At 39.7% G+C, this 18,986-nt stretch overlaps 1 protein-coding gene across 1 annotated transcript in view; it reads right to left on the bottom strand.

Moving 5' to 3' along the window:
* Positions 1-17,287, bottom strand: part of ITGA8 (integrin subunit alpha 8) — a 109,730-nt gene extending 92,443 nt beyond the window's left edge. The window contains exons 1-5 of the mRNA XM_034066803.1: positions 17,092-17,287; positions 16,737-16,861; positions 5,400-5,500; positions 2,829-2,952; positions 768-829 (exon numbers count right to left, since the gene is read on the bottom strand). Coding sequence (XP_033922694.1) covers positions 768-829; positions 2,829-2,952; positions 5,400-5,500; positions 16,737-16,861; positions 17,092-17,285 — 606 coding nt within the window. The 5' untranslated portion in view covers positions 17,286-17,287. The remainder of the gene's footprint in view (positions 1-767; positions 830-2,828; positions 2,953-5,399; positions 5,501-16,736; positions 16,862-17,091) is intronic.
* Positions 17,288-18,986: the final 1,699 nt, after the last annotated feature.

Below are 18,986 nucleotides of genomic sequence, written 5' to 3'. Positions count from 1 at the left end.
GATTATTTGTAACAAAGTCAGCCTAAAAGAGGGTATTTGCATTCATTGAAGCAACACAATGCTTTACAGAAAATACACTTTCATCTACTGTACCAGGTCTTTACTCCTTGACTATTAATAGTGTGAATAACTATGTAGGTGCAGAACACTGAAAACAATAGCAATTATCAAAGTTATGTGAGGTCCTGGTGCTGTAATAATGGCACATGTAATAACAATAATTGCAATTTATTCTTTGTCCCATAATGTTGTTTCTGGATCTTCTTGGCATATAAAAACAACAAGCTATAAAACAACTAAGTATAAATAAACAACAAGTATAAAACAACTAAGCACTTTCACTGTCACTTCCAAAAAGAATGGTCTTACTCAACGACTTCTTTGACTCCAAAAGCATCTTTATATAAGCTATTTTAACTTTTTAAAACTAGCTGGTACCTGCCCATTATTTCCTGAAGGTCAGGTCTTTGGATAGCATTGTGACTGGTATACACTGAGATAGAAGAACATATAGATTTTTGCTTAATTATTAAGACAGACTGAGCAGTCAGATTGGAATGCTGCATATTGATAAACAAGTGCTGATTGCAGTATTTCTTTTATTAATGAAACCAGGAAGTTTGCAGCTTGCAAGGGGAAAAAACTTGCAAAAACTTCACAAAACTTTCTATATGCAACAGCATGGTAAACTCTTGATCACTTGTGCTCAAACACTGGTGATATATCAGAATTACATTTGTTAAAGTATTTCAGAAGAATAATCTCACCTTGTAAAAATCTAAGCTGAAACCTGCTTGACAAAAGCCTTGTCCTTCGGGATCTGCATTGCCTGCAATTATGAAGGTAGAAGACTTCAATTGATTTCACAGTACACAAGGAAGACAGCTTACACATCCCTGGAACTGTAAGGCTGTAAATGCAAAACTACCAAAATACATGAAAAGATATGCATCCTTTTTTAGAAGAGGCAGAACAAAACAAGACTTTCTACAGGACTCTGAACATGCAGCTCCCTTGTGAAGATTTTGAGTAACAGGAGCAGGAATATAGGAGTTACTCGGGACTTTCGCCTCTCAGTGCTAAGGAAGGACCTCTGCAACAACTACCAGAGATTCAGTTTGAATTTGGCTGGACATACGAAAGTAAACAACTTAACAAGAAAACCTAGAATGGTCACCAGAGTCTGCTCTGCCATAAACACAAGAATAAGTGTTTACCAAGGCATTCTCAAAAAATGCTGACATAGTAGATGGCTCAGCATGGGTCAATGTTCAGATGACGTTTGGTTATCTGTACTACAGCTAGGGAAAGGGCACATGTCCTTCACAAAGGCTAGGCCTTTAATTGATATACATTTGGTCAATGAGGACTGAAGTGTAATATAATTTTGGATGCAGATTTATACATGCAAAACCATCCTTCCTGCTTCTGTCCACTTTCATTTCTAGTCTCCATATCCTTATATAGTTGTACAAAGTATCTTGGCATGCATTTTAGGGTTTTCCTGTGAGTGTTGGAGTGCTGGAAGTGTGCAGGATTGGGAAATGAGAAGCAGGAATGGTTACTTGAACTTTCTTTTCAAATGTCATAAGCCTTTGGCAAAGCCCCAGTGAGACATCACTGATAAACAGATTTTCTGATAGGCCATGGAAAGCATTATTGGGCTACATTATTATCACATATCTGTCAGATGTCAAGAAAATCCAGCTACATGAAGTGGTGCTGTCTCTGAATCTCCACAGGAAAGAGACCTTTTAATTATGTGAAGTGTCTGATTTTTCTGTAAAATGCCTGGTACTTCACAAAATCAGAAACTCAAAGGTAGGAACACAGTTTGCAATAGAGGAACAGTTAAAGATGTGTTTTGAAATAAGCCCATGTGCACAGGGCAAGAATGCTAGCTGCAACAGCATATTCTTCGTATCATGACAATGAACAACATTATAGATTTGCTTCCACAGTTTCCCCTGGAAAAGGGATAGGTAAGCCCATCGTATTTGCTGTCTAACACACATTACCTTTAGACATGTAACTGAGAGAACAATTTTCTGATCTGTGAATGCACAAACTGCCACAGACCTAGCCCAGTCTAAAGCTCAGTAAAATCACTGGATGCTTCATATTGATTTTAATAGTGTGGAGCACTGAGGTTAATGTAGGTATTAAGAATCATCATAAACACTTAGACACAGGATGCTGAATAGGATGAACAACTGATATAATCTAACATGTGGCATTTTCTGCAGACTTCTAGGTAACTGAACTTGGTTTTAAATATACATGCATGTTTTCCCTACTCCCTAGAAATAAGGCCCAGAGATGGCTAACACATCCTCAAAACAGCACAGAGAATGCAGCACTGTTAATGTGCATGGCTTTCTTTCATGCTGGAAGCATAAATGAGCTATTGTGGATAGTACTGACATGGTGTAGAGGCTGTGTTTCTGTGCAGGGTCTGGTTTTCAGATGGTGATCCTGTGATGAGAGATTTATACTCAGCATAAGCATGCATAATTGGTTTAAAATGCTATTTGGTTCTTATCTAGATCTGTTTGTTACATTTTAAAGCCATTTAAATTGAACCAATTATAACTCATCACTATAACTGTGTAAGCTTAATTTACTTAATTTTTCCTCTTTCTATTAAACAGTAAAACACCCTATTACAGGAATATAATTGAATGTCAATTTTTCTCTAAACCCTGATCCAGTGCAATAATGTCATATAGTAATCTTAATTCACCCAAGACTGTGTGAAGACTGAAAGGATAAAAGCACAGAATACAATATCATTCCTCCAACACAGGATTGCTCCTATTTATACTTACTGTTGCGACAAGGTGAATATTCAGCATAGGTACTGAAGTTCTGAATTGCTACGTAGCAGGTGCCAACAGGGTCCTTTTCAGGGCTGTCTTTAAGGGTTCTCCAATGATATAAGGGAGCACAAGCCTATCAAAACAGAAACAATGTTGTATGCACCTTTCATGTACTCACCTATCTGGCAATTGTAGTTAATAATCAGTGTATGAGGATTCTCTCCAGTACTGTATCATTCATTCACAATGTATTGACAGAAGAAAATGCAGGACCACTGCTTCTTATAGTTTCACTATAACCTGAAAAGCATAATCTGATCTTTCACTTATACCTCTTCATAGGTGAAATGTCAGGGAATACCACTCACACTAAAGCATATGTTACAGATACCCTCTAAGCCTGCCTTATAAGTAATATATTTGCTCTATTAATGCTCATTGTACAAGATTTGATCCCACAGTTTAAGATATAGATCACATACATGTGGCTGAAGACATTCCTACTTCTCTCCTGATATGTCTTAAGATAATGGGTGTTGCTGTCATATTCAGAAGGAAATTTGTTGAGTCATATTGTTTATCACAATCATCAGACTGTGTCTTCTTATGAAACCTTAGTTTAAATTTTAGAGAGATGATACAGCTATAATGGATTCAACAGTGTCTGGGTGAACAAGTTTTTGCTAAATTCTGGCTACTGAACTAATTTGATCTGTGTTACAGTAGTGCTGTTACAAACATTATTTCAGTGTAAGGATAAAAGATATACAAGCAGTGGAGAGAGTGATATCATCATTTTTGAAAGTAACTCATATAATTGGAAAAATGAAAAAGATAAGCTGTCAGGTATGCAAGTCATTCTTTAGGGGCTCCTGTGACCTAAAACATTTCAGTTGTCAGGGTGGTGGAGACATCAATTCTCCCTACAACCTTGCCTCCGTAGGATACAAATTCTTTGTTCATTTCCCACCTTGTCTTACTTCTCCAGTCAGAAACCTGTCTACCTCTGGCAAGGTTTTGTTATTATTCACAGTACTATATAAACCTTAATTCTGCAATCAGTTCCAGCTGGATGAACCACTGTGCTACTCAGTGCTTACCAAGGAAGTCAGTGCTTCTGGAACAATGGTTTAAGAAATTGAGACTCTTAGTACGTCCCTGCCTAGGAGACCTTGCAGATTAAAACAGAAAGCAAAACCAGAGTGCAGTAAAGAAGAGTATGTGTCCTGTGAGCATGATTTTAGGTACATTTGACATCAAGCAAAATAGATTGAAACAAGAGCTGTATATAAGAACTGTTGACCTGACATAGTTTACCATTACATCTGAGTTTTAAAAAAATAGAATTTTCTGACAGCTTAGTGACATTTTCTTTTTCTTTCCCAAAGCTTAAAAGACATATTTTTCTCCCTTCACTCTTACCATTTTTGCTTGAAAAGTGTTGATTATATGTCTGTTTCAGAAAGCCTGAGAAGAGTTATCAGAGGCAAACCAAAGTTTGGTCAGTACAGATATAGCGCATCAGTTGGTGCTGAGGTTTTCTGTTCACTTGATTAAGATTCACCAAATGATGATAAAGAAGCTTTGAACTGTTGTTTAGTGGAATACACAAAATGAAAAGCTATTTTTAGCATTTTTACATCCACTTAGCTCTGTAACACAACAGGGTGATGTTTTATTCATTACCTACTTCATGTCAAAATCCTTCCCTAGGTTAACCACAAGGCACACTACATAAGAGAAAGCATTTCCTTTAGACTTCTTTCCTTATGACTACTTCTTGAGTAATAACTGGAAGTTTTAAACAAATCCCAAGACACAAATTGTGGCTTTGCAACTGTAAAAACTAACAAAAATTAATGACCAAATTAATTATTCTTCTCACAGTTATTTCAGTTGCATTTTTGATGTAAACCTTTGTGTAAATATAAAATATCTATGTGTAAGCAACATCACCACTACTTTGCTAAGCAATAAAAGTATCTGCCCCCTGCTGGGGTTCTCTATGAACACAGGTGAAATGCTCAGTGACACTGAAAAACAGAGATTGCACTTTGAGAGCAATCTTTATTAGGAACTTTCTTACGACTTTTTTTGTGGCTGCTTTACCAGGATTATGACACAGCTTTTCCAAACAATGTAAATGTGACAAAAGAAATCAGTGCTTTCTCTTAGTAATGGGTCTTCAGCACAAAAATCTTGGCTTCCATTACATTCTGCATTTAACATTCCAAATAAATCTTCATAATACAAAACATTTTATAGTATATAGCTATCAGTTATTGTGTATCTCTAAAATATATTTATTCTGTTAAAATATCTGTTAAAAATCATCATTTACTTCCATAAAAATATGGAATTCTGCTGTTTTCACATGACAGCAGGATTATCTTCACTCGGTCAGTTCAACCTGATTTTATAGGCTGCTTTCATTTTCTGAGTTATACACATAATCTGTTATATAATTCATGCATAAGTCTAGAGTTTTTTCCATTATCTACACATAAAGAGCTATTAAAGACATACATTTGAGAAAAATAAACATTATCTCGAAATGAATACCGCATACATAAGACTTACCACAACTTTCTCCTTATGAGCTTTGACTGTTGCTCCAAACCACTGGTTTGTCTTAAACTCAATAGGTTCCCTGGTGCCATTGACTTTAATTTTCCTGTTGTCTGACAAGGAAAGAAGCAGTTGACAGCTTATTTTCAAAAAATATTACCCTGAGAATTACAGATACAAGTGAACGGACCAATGGGTATATTACATTGCATACACTGTCATTGTCCTATCAGCTTAATAGGAAAGGGACTTTCTAGTATCATTTATGCTTTTCACTGGTCAGCAGAAAACAACTTAAATTCATGCATGAAAATTAAAAGTAATTACACTTAAATTTCAGAAAAAATAAAAAGGACTGAAAGATGAAACCCTGTTTTCCCCTGCCAAAACAAACAAGCAAACAAAAAGGTTTAGCCGGAATTTATGATAAAGAATGAACAAGAATCTACAAAAGTAGGTGAAAAACCCTGAAAAGTTTTCTCATGTGTGGTAGAAGCTTCCCATGCCATTCAAAAAACATGTTCTATAATTAGTTTTTGTCAAACAAATGACATTTCTCAGCATGCTTATTCGAAGACCAACACTATAGATAGCAAAGGACTTAGTTCTTAACAGAATTACATGTGTACACACTGCCACAAGAGACAGCTTCTTAATGTTGCTTTATATACACTCTTGCAGATGTCAGCATAAGAGAAGCCATCTGGGCAAAGACTCAGGCCAATTATAATGCATTTCAGGTTTTAATAAAAAGCAGACATCCCTTCCTTTCACCCTCAGTTCTCTGAAGTAAACCGATTTCCCATATGTTCATGAGCTATGCTCTTCCCTTACCAGTCACTCCTAATGAACTTCTCAATTTATACACAAGCAGGGCATTACTCCTTCCCCCTTATATCTGCATTCCCTTATGTTTGCTTCTGGTTCCTATCAGGAGAGGTTTCACAAGAATCAATCCTTTTTATTAAGTATACATGAAAATAAAACTATATACTATCTACCTTGGAACATAGGGGAAATAGTATGTCAGATTATATTCTATGGATTTGCACACAATTTGTAAACCTGTGGAAAAATGCAGTCAACTCTTTGAAAAGCCAACACTTCCTGGGATTTGCCCAATAGGAATAGAGGAGATTCCTGAATGCTTTTCTAGGATGTTGGATCACCAGTTACTTCAGCTCATGGTAACCTCATAAATGTTACAGATAAAAACTGAAGTAGCACGAAAAATACATTCTATTTGGAGGACAGGGGTACTCTGTATTTTTTTCTAATAAGAAGAAAAGCTGAATGAGAATGCATCTGTGAAAGTCTGAAAGTCTCTTAGAAACATCATCATACAAATACTTGTTTTTGTGCTGTGCCAGTTACAGGAACTAGTATGGAAATCCATGCTTAGGGATAAGAGAGAAATTTTAGGAACATATAGATATTAAAAATTCAGGAAGTGTAACTTAAAATCAATAAAAATATTCAGTTTAGAATATATTTTATTTAAGTTATGCCAAAACTGTAAGAGTGTGGGAGACAGTGACACATTGCATTGCAGGAGCTGCCAGCTTCTCCCTAGTTGTTGGCAGCACCACTTGTGATTATTTTTTCCAGTGAAGTCAGACAATTTCAAACTTTAAAGGTTTCTTTTGTCTCTTTTAATGCTCCTGCAAATCTGACTATGATCAATGTCCACAGATGAGGTCCTGATAGAAACAAAGCTTTTGAAGCTTGAAAATCAGCCATGGTCAGCTTATAGCAGCCAATGCTAGCCTGGCTCTGAGGATACTCACAACCAGTATTCTAACTTAAAAAGAGCTTACATTTTCAATCAAAACAGCATACTTGTACACTGGTAAAGTATACCAGAATTTGAAAAGAAGTTAGGTTTAAAACTAGGGCAACTGTTTGCAGGATTCATAAAACCACAGCTGAATTTACCAGTAAATCTGCAAGAACTGCACACACACCCACTGCACTGAGTGGCACACAGTGTAGTATGAATCTCCCATCATGTGGTGTGGGCTTTTCATTATAAAATGATTAGTAAATCACCACAGACACTATTAATAGCTTCCCCCCCCCCCAACTAAATACCTTTTGTTAGAAATCCTCTAATCAGCTTTGTTCAGGATCCATATTCCCATTTTCTGAGGTTGTGCCTTAAAATACAGTTTCATCTTTTTTATCTAACAACTAATCAATGTTTCAGACTGCTGTAAAACCATTACTGCTTCCCCTCCAACTTTATGAAAATGAAGCTATATACACACTAACTTGCCTGAGTACATGTAGACTGTTTTTACTGTGCCCTGGTAGTATTCAGTTAGACAACAAGCCACCGAATGAAGCCACAGTAAATGTCCACTTCTGAGCTAGTCATCCACTTAGAGATGCAGTAGGTAGGGCACAAGTTCTCCTCCTAAAGCAAATATCTGAGAAGGTCAGATGAACCATGGCCTAAATGTACTTTTTTTTTTCTTTACCAACTCTAGATAGCCATGGGTGACCAGTTTAGACCAGACTCAGGTAAAAACTATTTATTTACTCAGATAAATCCCAATCCAATTAAGAAAAAAGTTTTATTTGTGTCTTCAATACATCCCTCAAAACTGTGTTATCTAAACATTTAAAAAATAACATGTCTATACCCTGACAGTACCTTATATGACAGGGAAATATCTCGCCTTGTGTTATTTATGGGGATCTGAGGCCCACAGGCTATGTCTACACTGTACCTTACCCAGGGGCTAAGCTGTAATTCTGTGAACAGCAGAAACTTGGCTTGAATTCAGGTTGCATTTAAATGTCCTCTTCCAAAAGAGAATGCCTGGCCCCTTTTAGGAAGGAGTCCAGGCTATCTTATATCAGGATACATGACACTACTGTAAGGACAGCCAGAATACAAGGCAGCAGCTGGGCTGGGCACACAACGCCTGAGCTTGTCCACACAGCGGTCCAGCGAGTGCCTTGAGTACCAGCTGGACTGTTTCAGAGCCAGCCCAGGAGCTGTTCCAGATGGTCAACAGTCTGGATGACTCGCAAATTTGGCTTCAAACTCAGCCCTGGAGTCACTCTTAATTCTACTGCCTAAGACAGCAGTCTGTATTGCAGGCTAAGGCCCAGACAAGCAGGACTATACAAACAACAGACACATGTATCAACATAAACGTAGGTGCAAGGGCATCCTTAAACTGTATTTCAGGAACACAAAAGCATCTAATTTTCTGCTGTAGGAGCCAAGACTCTTATACATTGCTACTGCCTCATAATCCAGAAGCAGCTCTGGAGATGATGAAATATGATTCTCAAAATCAGCATTCCGTCACCCAGTCTTTTAGACTTGAGGTACCTAGGGACTACCAAAGGGGAAAAAGCCCCTTAAAACACCAAAGGAGTAGCTGGACAAGTAGAAAAGTTTGAATTCAGTAAGTAGCAAACCTATGTAAAAATAGCGCTGCAGAGATTAATTTTTAGGAATTAGAACTTGAACCTAGAGCAAGTGCTAATGCCAATCCATCATTTGCACACATTAGACTAAATTTGGTGCTTTCTATGGTGACTGGTCTCTCAGTCACTGAGTCACTACATTATAAACCGTTTAACAGGCATGAATCAAACATTACTCTTGTAAATATTTCTTTGTTGTAGTAACCAGCATCTGCATAAGAAACAGATGTATTTGCAAACACTGACAGAGGCTCATTGCTATTCATTCGGCTCTTTAAAACTAGAAGTAAAAAATACATCCTGTAGTATAACTTGAAAATATGCAAATGAACAAAAGCAGATAAAAATATTTTAATCAAACTTAACATAGGAAAAAAATGCTTTTAATCAAAGCAACAAATCCAGCTAGGTAATACACCTGTAACTGTATTAGGTAAGTTTCTCACTGTTCAGGAACTTTGAAAAGTGTTATGTTTGCTTGCTCCATGTGTATTTGCCTGTATTTACTGGATAAACACAGATGACCATTACCAAGCACCTGCAGCAGGCTCAGTTACATTCTGCTCCCTAAACTGTACCTACTCAAGATTACAACCAGGATGGCAAATTCCTTTCAAATACCTGTTCTGATATATGTGTGCATGCACATCCATACAGATAAGTAAATATAGACAACACAAAATGTGAAACATATATTTCATCTATTTATACATAATTATATATAAACACAGTAGAGGTGAATAATCACCTCAACCTATCTATATTTATATCAAATTGGAATACAAACATATAAAACCAACAAATATTTATACTTATATAAATACATATAGGTCAAGGAAAGTGAATATCCCCCTCACACGGAGGCAACACCTGGTATGCTGTGTACAGTTTTGAGACACCAATACAAGATTTGCAGATGTTTGGTCCAAAGAACAAAACACAAAAGAGGATCTATTTGCACTTCATCCAGTGTGCAATAGGTAGAAAGAAGAGAAAGCCAAAGTCCCATCTGAGGTATGCAGCAGAAAGAAAAGAGGCAACAGACACAAGCTGCAGAAAGGGCATTTCTGATTAGATATAAAGAACAAACTCTTCTAAGTGAGGGTGATCAAACACTGGAGCAGGATCCCCAAAGAGGCTATGGCATCTCCACCCTTAAGCAGCTTCAGAACATGGTTACACAAGCCTTTGAGCAACCTAATTTAACTTTGAAATGAGCATCATTAGGGTCCTGGCCTACAGAAGGAAGAGAAAGAGAGAAGGGTTTGTACTGGCATACATGGCTCCATATTCTGGAAGTGAGGAAAGAGAGAGCATCTTGTCAACCCTATTACCATGGCAGAGTAGTATCATTTTGGTATCACTACCATAAAAGATTCCACCCCTTTCTAAGCAAAGGAAAGTCAGTAACATTTACAGGGTCATTGCTATTACGCGCTCAACAGGGCAACAGAATACAAATGCAAAGATGAAGGCTATGATCTAGAGAAACAAGCCACAGAATTGCTTTCAATATTAGTGCTGGGGCAAAAAGACTCTATAGTGTTTAGAGACAGTAAGGATATGCAAAACCCTTGCATGTCAAGTTGCTTCTATTTTGGGACTTATCTGACTCTGCAAACATCTATTGAATTTCTGGTTTTTATTGTGCCTTAGATGCTATTCAAATAAGTTATTTTAATTTAATAGATCATATCTAGAGAGCTTTATTTGGACTTTCATTCCATGAATCAAGAAAAAAAGAACCCAATAGGATCCTTTTCCCCTCAGTACAATCTGATCAAAAACATATTAAGACCTCAGAGCTTGAACTAACATAGCTAAGGGTATTTTTTCCCTTCTTTAGATAAGGCTGAGATTTATAGAAGAAACTCATGAGAGTCTATTATAAATCAGAATGCTACTAGTGAACCATGAGGCTCCAGATAAGGTCTTACTGGCATAGTGGACTGAAATGTGTCAACATTTAAAAGAACAGCGAAGTTCTCCTTCAGCACTTTCTCTTCAGATGCAAATTGTGTTTTGTAACAGGATTCTAAATTTTCCCTAGAATCTTACCATCTCTACAGCTAACGATTTTTTCATGTAACTAAACCTCTCAAGTCCCACAATACATCCTTTCCTTACACAGTACCTGGGTTCTGTTACAATCAGCTCAGCTGCTGGCCAGAGCAGCTCATGTTTTTTATCAACTGCACACTTGGCCAAAACTGATCTACATCCCACTGCCCTATTCCTCTTCAGAGGCTGTTCAAATTTTCTCCAACTAGTTTAGAAAAATAAACCATTTTACTAAAACTGGTAAAGTTAATTGATAACAAAGACAACACCTCAGTGACTTCTGGAAATTTAGGAGAAGTGATATCTAAAAATCTGCCTTTAGGAGCTAATTTAAAACATAAAAACTTGTTTCAGTCTGTTAAGTATTAGAATTAAAAGTTACCATTATAATGAGTTCCTGAAATCTGAACTATTAGCTTTTTACCAGATTTCAAATGCAACAGTGGACTTCAGGGGGCATCTATGTTTGCTTCTGGCTGCAATATGCTTTGAGTGGTTCGTAAGTTCCCCAGTTAATCAAGCACGGAGAAAGATTTCTTCATATTGCTCTCCTGCTACCTCTCCTGGCAGCTGAACGGAAGAGCATCCAGTTTAAACAAGGACTCGGTACTTTTACCGCAATGCTAAAGCAGAAAGTCATTGTAAACCTCATTTCATAATAGAGAAACTGAAAAGGAGAAGTTATCTTTGTGTGGTTAAGAGAGCAAAGACAGATCACAGCTCTTTAATATAATGCCAACACTTGTTCCCCTGTCCTATCACTGAGTTTCAAAGAGTATCACAGCCTTCCACTGCAATGCAATAGGATGGCTTTACAGAGCCCGGAAACAAGGGAGAAGAATCTCTGCCCTTCAGTCCGTATCTCCTGGAGTAAGGGGATACTAAAAACCCTTCCATTATACTTTATCTCAGTGTTATGCTGCAGTGGAGCAGGCTAAAGCACTAGTTGTGCTTTCAAGGGCAGTGCTTTCAGCTTTCAAGAAGCTTTCAAGCTTCTTTCCAGAGTCTTGACCCCAGTGCCCAGATTTAGGGAGCCTTAAAGAACTGCAAACATGGAACTGCAGAGTCACTGCTGTATGAACAGCAGGAAACATGAAGAGCTTCTGCTAAAGCCCCTTCTTGGCTGAAGGCCATATCACTGGCCAACCCATAAGGGAATGTCCAGTTACATGGCTTGCTTAAGGATGGGTTGGCTCAAATCCTACAGCATATCATAATTTCATCCTCCTTCCCATCTCTGCTCCCCTGTCCCTTGTCAGGAACTGTATTTCATCAATAGGATTAATTACTGATGTCAGTTTGTAAGTAAATCACCTCACTGCTTTGGAAATCCCTGGATTAGCTTCTACGAAGACCAGAGAGAGGTGAGCTAAGCAATTTAGTTGACAACTGGGAAGAATTGCTGGTTGAACAATTTCAGTCAGGTGGCATTACTTTTAGGAATGGGCTGCAGATACTCCTGCACCTCTGTTAACTCCAGCAAAGCTATCTTCTCAACAGAGGTTAGCCACACACATTTCCACACAAATACAAGTTATGCATCTGCTCACAGCACTCAGACCAGGTTGGGCATCCCATCATATGCATGGTGTCACAGAGATGATTTTAGGAGTAGTCTTGGTCTTGGGTATCAGTGTTAGTAGTAAGGATCCCAGTCTGACAGCTCGACCATGGCTCTCAAAAGTAATGACATATTTTTTAAAGGTGTTCTTATACCTTTCACTAGGAATTGAGTACTGAACTGAATACTGAGCGTTCCTATTTGGAACATTAGTTATCAATGCAATGTCTACTCCCTCATGTGATCTTAATTTCTGAGGAAAAAAAGGAACAAGAGAGCTTCGCAAGCAATAATGATTTGTCTTTTGTCTTTTAGAGCTTATGTGACACAAAGAATGGAGTTTAGTCCTGAGTGTCAGAGCTGTGTGATGGAGGGTAGTTGGCTGTACCTTGCCAGTTACCCTGGGTGCAATTCTTGCAGTGTCAGATCCATTGGGAAACATTACAGTTGTCTTACACCAATGTAAAAATACCAGGTTCAGTTAGGTTTAGCATTTGTGCCCTTTCAGGACTCTCTATAATAGTATTATTCACAAACAAAATTCTTTAACAAATCAGCCTTTATAAGACCAAAGACCATCATATCTCAGTGCTTATCATCATAATATTATCCCAAGCAAGCCTACTTTTTTTCCACCAAGATGGATGACACTTACTTGGTTCCTTCAAATTACTTTCTGAACAAGTGTCCCCTCTACCTAAGACACTATATACTTTACAAACTCAACACATTCTTTTTTCTTTCCTTCCCTTCCTTGACTTACAACCCTGCTCTTGTTCATCGTTGCCCCTTAACAAGCCTTAAACGCATGTGGAGAGAGATTTTGTTCCTGTTTAGTTTGTTATACTTTACACCCCACAACAAGACGTATCTATCCATCCTCAGTGTCTGTAAAATACTGAATAACTATAAATTAGTGCAAAGCAACTCCACACCTGTAACATCATAATATTCAAGAATGTCCAGAATCTTTACTGAAGCTATCACAGAATACTAGTCTATGTCCTCACTGTTTTCACTTACTGGGGCCAAGATGTTAATAGTATTCACACAAATGACATCAAAACATTTGCAAATGAAAGAACTCTTCTTGAAACTCTGTTCTTGTGGAAACAGTAAAATAATGTGTACAGTTACATATGAGTCTTACCAATTGGGTGTCCACTTACTTAAACACTCATTTGTGGCAGTAGAAGTCCAAACAACATCCAAGTGCACTGCATGTTTCCCCCTCAATGGCAGAACAAAACTTGCACTGAATGCAACATACCTGAGCTTCATTTGTGTACCCAGCCCTTGGAAATGGAAGACATGAGCCTTATGCCCATGTATAATTTAAGCCAGTGGTTTTCAACCACTTGGATTTGTTGATCTCTTGAATTCTTATGTTATGGTGGAAATTTCATAGTTTCGTGCCCTGCGGAATCTAACTTGGGATACAGTACTTGTGACTCTGCTTTTTTTTTTTTCTCAATATTTATAAAAGTCTTCCATCGAACTCTTGTTGCTGGAAAATACTGATTTAGTAAATTCTTTATCTATTTGTTGGGTCACGCTGCCTTTTAAGTGTCACATTATACTCTTCCTTTCTTTCTAGTTAACACTCGATTTTTACTTCTGAACTTAATTTAAAATGTTTTCAATTATGCAGCAGTTTTGTCTCTTTTATTGTGCTTAGTGAATCTAACTGAAAGAGCTGATATTATTTGGTTAGTCAAGAAAAAAGTACTTTAAAAAGGAAGGCTTTGTATAAAAATGCATCAAAATGAAATCTTCCAGCTCTGAAGCAGCCTCTGTAGTTTTTCAGTTTTGTTTCACAGAACATTCCCAAAGCTTTCCAAGACTTTTAAAAATCTATGAGGCATGAAGCATTAATCTTTAAAATTAGAGCTGCTAGAGCTGAGTTTCCAGTCTTCTAACAATTACTGAGTGGTTTTGTTTTGGGAAAATGGATAATCTTGTAGCTAAGGAGTTGGAGCAGAAGAAAAAATCCTGAGTCAGTTACCAGTTATCACCACCAAATTCCTCTATGATCTTTGACAACTCAGACTGACTTTTTTCTATTTATTAGAATAAATATAAACATGTGAATATAAATATAAAATGGGAATAGCAGTATTTCTGAGGGTTGTTGTAGGGAGAAAGCACAGTGAGCACAAGGTGCCTGTACAAGAAAGCTGTAAACTGAAAACACCTCTATTTATTAAGGACTGTCCAAGTCCCCTTAGGCATACAATGGTCAAAAGCTTCAAAGGGAAATGTGTGTAACAGACTATCTGAAACAATATAATTTAGGATAGAGCTCATCTGGACTGCTCTGTTTGGGGGAATAGAGAAAAAGATGGAGAACACAATCCTCTAAGTAGTGTATTTTGGAGGGAAAAAACTGACATGAAATATACAACCATACTAAAGCAAAAAGAGTCATCTAAGGCATGTTGGAGATGGCCTTATGATCCTGGCAATAAAGAACAGATGTTGGTACAAGCTACACAAATCTTCCCAGAATCCCAGTCTATGAGGGCAGCTGGCCAGTGAACAATGACACCTTTACTGGCCATGGTACTGGAATGAGACAGCTAATGATAATGCTGCTAAACCTGTCTACACTGCACCATATATTTACCCAATGAGCTCACTTTGGCTTAACTTCAGCTGTTTACAAGTCATCTGCCCAGAGGACACAACCAACCATCTCAGGCAGACTGAATGAATCACACTTTGGAGATTCCAAACTGAATAATTGTATGATAAAGTCCAAAGCCTTGTCAACATACTCATCAACCCGTGTTTGTGCCTTTATCTGAAACACAGTATCTGCAAAAGTACATCTCTGCCCAGAGTATGGAGTTGTTCTGAGTTTCCCACAGGAAACTCAGATGTCCTTCTAGGGTATCTAGTAATGAAACCTAGATGAAACTAAATGAAACCTTCTAGGTTTCACCAAAAGATTTTAATTCATTTTTCAAAATGCCTCTTCAAAGTGCAATGGAATTTTTATTTAGTCTGTAAGTTTTCTATACAAACCTGAAATTGATTTGTACAGATAATACATTCCACTTCTGTTACATGAACTACCTAATCATAAAATGGAAACACAGGAATATTTCCTAAACTGGCCAAATTTTAGAGATATACACTCAGGGCATACGACAATAAAAATATTGTGTGCATACTGTCTATGTCTGTACATTCACATTTATATATAACCATATACTGTAGGTAGTATTACGTGCCTTAGTAGGTACATACACATACAGAAACTACCTCTTACTCTGTTTTGAATGACTCCCAGAATGATGGGAGGGTCATTCTGAGCAGAGTTCCTGGACACTAACATCACAGTAGGATGTGGGTGGCTGGAGCTAGAAGGGGTAGAGAGCTGCACTCTTTACTTGCTACATTTAAGTAAGCTCTTCTAATTTAATTTGTGCTTTTAGAAAAGAAGTGAACTGCATTGTGTTTGCATTTAAATAAACCACAAATGTTAAGATTAAATATAACCTAAAGAATCACAATTTTTGCTTAATGATTAAACTGTCAAAGTCTGCCTAAATGAAGGAATCGGTTTTAAAGTCCCTGCAAACACTAGGTTTAAATTATTTTCAAGACCTATAAAGAGACAATAGAAAACATAAACAGCCTGAATTGTTTAAAACGTGTGTTCCTTCTAATTAAATAAGAAACATCTGTCTTGGGACTTTGGAAGCGGGTATAATCTATCCTCATTGTGCCTAAATCAGTTAGGATCTAGCTTCCAGTGATCAGAAGTAAAATTCTTTCTTGCTGAAAAGAATTCAGTAAGCATGCCACATGAGGTACTTCAGCCAGCTGAACAGACGTAAAACCCCTTGCTGAAAGTAACAGCAAATAGCAATCCTGTGAGTTCCAGGATTCAGGGAAGTGTATGAGACATGGGTTTGGGGGGGGGGTTGTCTTCTGAGCACTCAAACCCCCTTTTGCCCCAGTGTTTTAAAAATGAGGAATCTGCTAAAAACACCAAAGCATTATTACAAAAACCAAACCAAAACCAAAACAAGGCAGTTATTAAGATGAACTACACAGAGCTCCTGGAGGTCATACTCTTGTTATTTCTCTGAGGACCATTAAACCCTTCCCCACAAGCGCACATGCATACAGCCTCCCAGGAGCAGGGTTTCTCCAGCCAACTGTAGATACACAGCCCAAAGTGATACAACTAAAGCGACCCCGGATGAAACTTGTGCCGAAGGGGGACCTGAGCTTAGCCAAGCATCACGCACGATATTCAAAGATTCACTTACTGGTGTTATCAAAGGGTATCTGCCTGCACTGGGTGGCGGGCCAGGCGCAGTAGTATACCGCTCCTCCTTCCACTATGTCTGGCTGCGTGGTGTTGGCTTTGGGAGCTCCCACCAGGACACTGACCCTGCGAAACACACCGAGAAGTCACCGGGAGATGGGGACCAACAGGCGGATGCCCCGGCACTGCGGGCCACGGACTGTCACCCCAGGTATGCCCATCGCCTCCCCACAGCCTGCCCCCAGCCCCGGCCGAGCGGAAGGAGCCTGGGGCGTCCGCTGGGGCACAGCCCGGTCCCCGCCACCCCCAGGAGCCGCGCTGAGGGGAACGACCATCCCGGCGGCGGCGGCACTCACGTGCTGGGGTCAGGGATGTAGAAGTCCACCGAGTACCCGAAGTAGCTGCCCGGGGGCCCGCTGTACACCGTTAGCTTCTCCTCGTCCAGGTTGAAGGCCACCAGCGCCGGCGCCCAGAGCAGCGCTGACAGGAGGAGCAGCGGGCACCGCCGATACCGGCGCAGGGCGCGGCACCCGTGGCTGAGGCTCAGCATCCCTGTCCTCTCCTCGCCGGCTGCCGCGGGCAGAGCGGAGCGGAGCAGCTGCCGTGAGGTGCCGCGGAGGTCTGGCTGCTGCGGTGCGCTGGCGGTGGGACGGGGACTGGCGGGGGAGGCTCGGCCACACTCACCCCGCCGCCGCAGCCGCCGCTGCTGAAGGGCCAGCCGCGCTCTGGCGCCCCCTAGCGGCCCGCGCTCGGCGCCCTGGGCGATCAGCGCAGCGGGAGCCCCGCGGCTGTCGGCGGCCCTGAGGAGCCGCTGTGAGGCACCGCCGGGAATGAGGTGGCTCGGAGAGGAAGATCTTACTCTAGGAGGCAGAGTGTGAATCCGTGAGTCCCCCGCTGCCAGGCCGGGGCTGTCTCACCCGCGTCTCGGTCGCTGAGGGAGAAGCGGTCCCGGAGGTGTGGGCACCTCGGCCGAGCTCCGCAAGTCTCCCCTGGCGCCCTCTTGCCAGAGGGGATGGTGCTGGCAACACTTTTGGCTGCGGTGTGGCCTTGGGGCCCCGGAGCAGGGAGAGCAGAGTTCTCCATCCCGGCTGAACCCGGTGCTCGGGTGCTGCATTGCACCCAACCAGGCTGCATTTGGGGAAACCGATTCATCTCACTGTGAAATTCCACCGGTGAAGTCGTAAGAAACGGTTGCTAAGGACATCCCTTAACTTTGCCCTGCAGAATTACCTGTGGCTGTGTTTGGACAGTCACGATCACAAGGAAACATGGGAGAGTTGATGGACTCTGGTTTAATTTCTTTCAACTTCCAGCGTTTTCAAGAGTTTGAACTGGAGAGATACCTGAAGTTCGCTTTTAGGGAAGTGGACAGGAAAACACTTTCATTAGTGTTATGTGACTGTAAGCACGGTTATTATTTTAACAAAGAGAAACAAACAGCAACCAAACCCACCTTCTAATCACAAGAAAGATGTAAATCCATCCACACAGTTTCTTAGGAAATGCATTCCTCTGTAAGTTGCTCCGTTAGTGCTTTCCTGGGTACACAAAGTTTTAATATGCTGAAGGGGGCACCTTACACTGGTGCAGAAGGAAAGCACTGTTGTAGTTCTTTACCAGGGCTCTGTGCAGGAGCAGGTGTCCTGCCTCTTTTCCCACTGAAATAACCAATACCACTTTATTGCATCTGACACTGAACAGAGCTTTTAGAAAGCTCCTCTTAATATTTCGTCATAGAAGCAATTAAAACCAATAAAGCTGTGTAACTCCTGTCTTGATTTGTTCTGACCTTGCAAAGCCCATAGTGTTCTACCTGGTTTTGTCAAGAATATGTAAAATCTGACTGCCTGAAATACTGCACAGCTAATGGGGGCTCACACCCACATCTGGAGGGAACAGCATTCTTGTATTCTTTCTGGCCAACTCAAAGATATGAAAAGAGAAACATTTTACTTTCTGTGTATTCAAATCCATTAGGAGGGGAAAAAAAAGAAGATTTTTTTCAGCTTTTATAATACAGATGTGCCCAAAACAGTATCAGAGAAAGATCTGAGAACTCATTTATAAATATGCCACGGTAGAGCATACCTATGAAAGCAGCTGAGAGTAGTTTGTTTTGTTCTGAGGTTCTGTTTTCTTTACTTTGTGTTTATTTTATTTTAAGTGCTTCACGGCAAGATTATTCAGATAAGACTGACATTCCTGTTCACAAAAATAGAACAGTGTGTTTATTTCCAGCATTAACAGTGTG

Source organism: Melopsittacus undulatus, chromosome 1, assembly GCF_012275295.1.
Source record: "Melopsittacus undulatus isolate bMelUnd1 chromosome 1, bMelUnd1.mat.Z, whole genome shotgun sequence".
In the NCBI taxonomy this organism is placed as follows: Eukaryota; Metazoa; Chordata; class Aves; order Psittaciformes; family Psittaculidae; genus Melopsittacus; species Melopsittacus undulatus.
The sequence above is the reverse complement of the archived record's forward strand: the minus strand, read 5'-3'. Positions and strand labels throughout refer to the sequence as shown.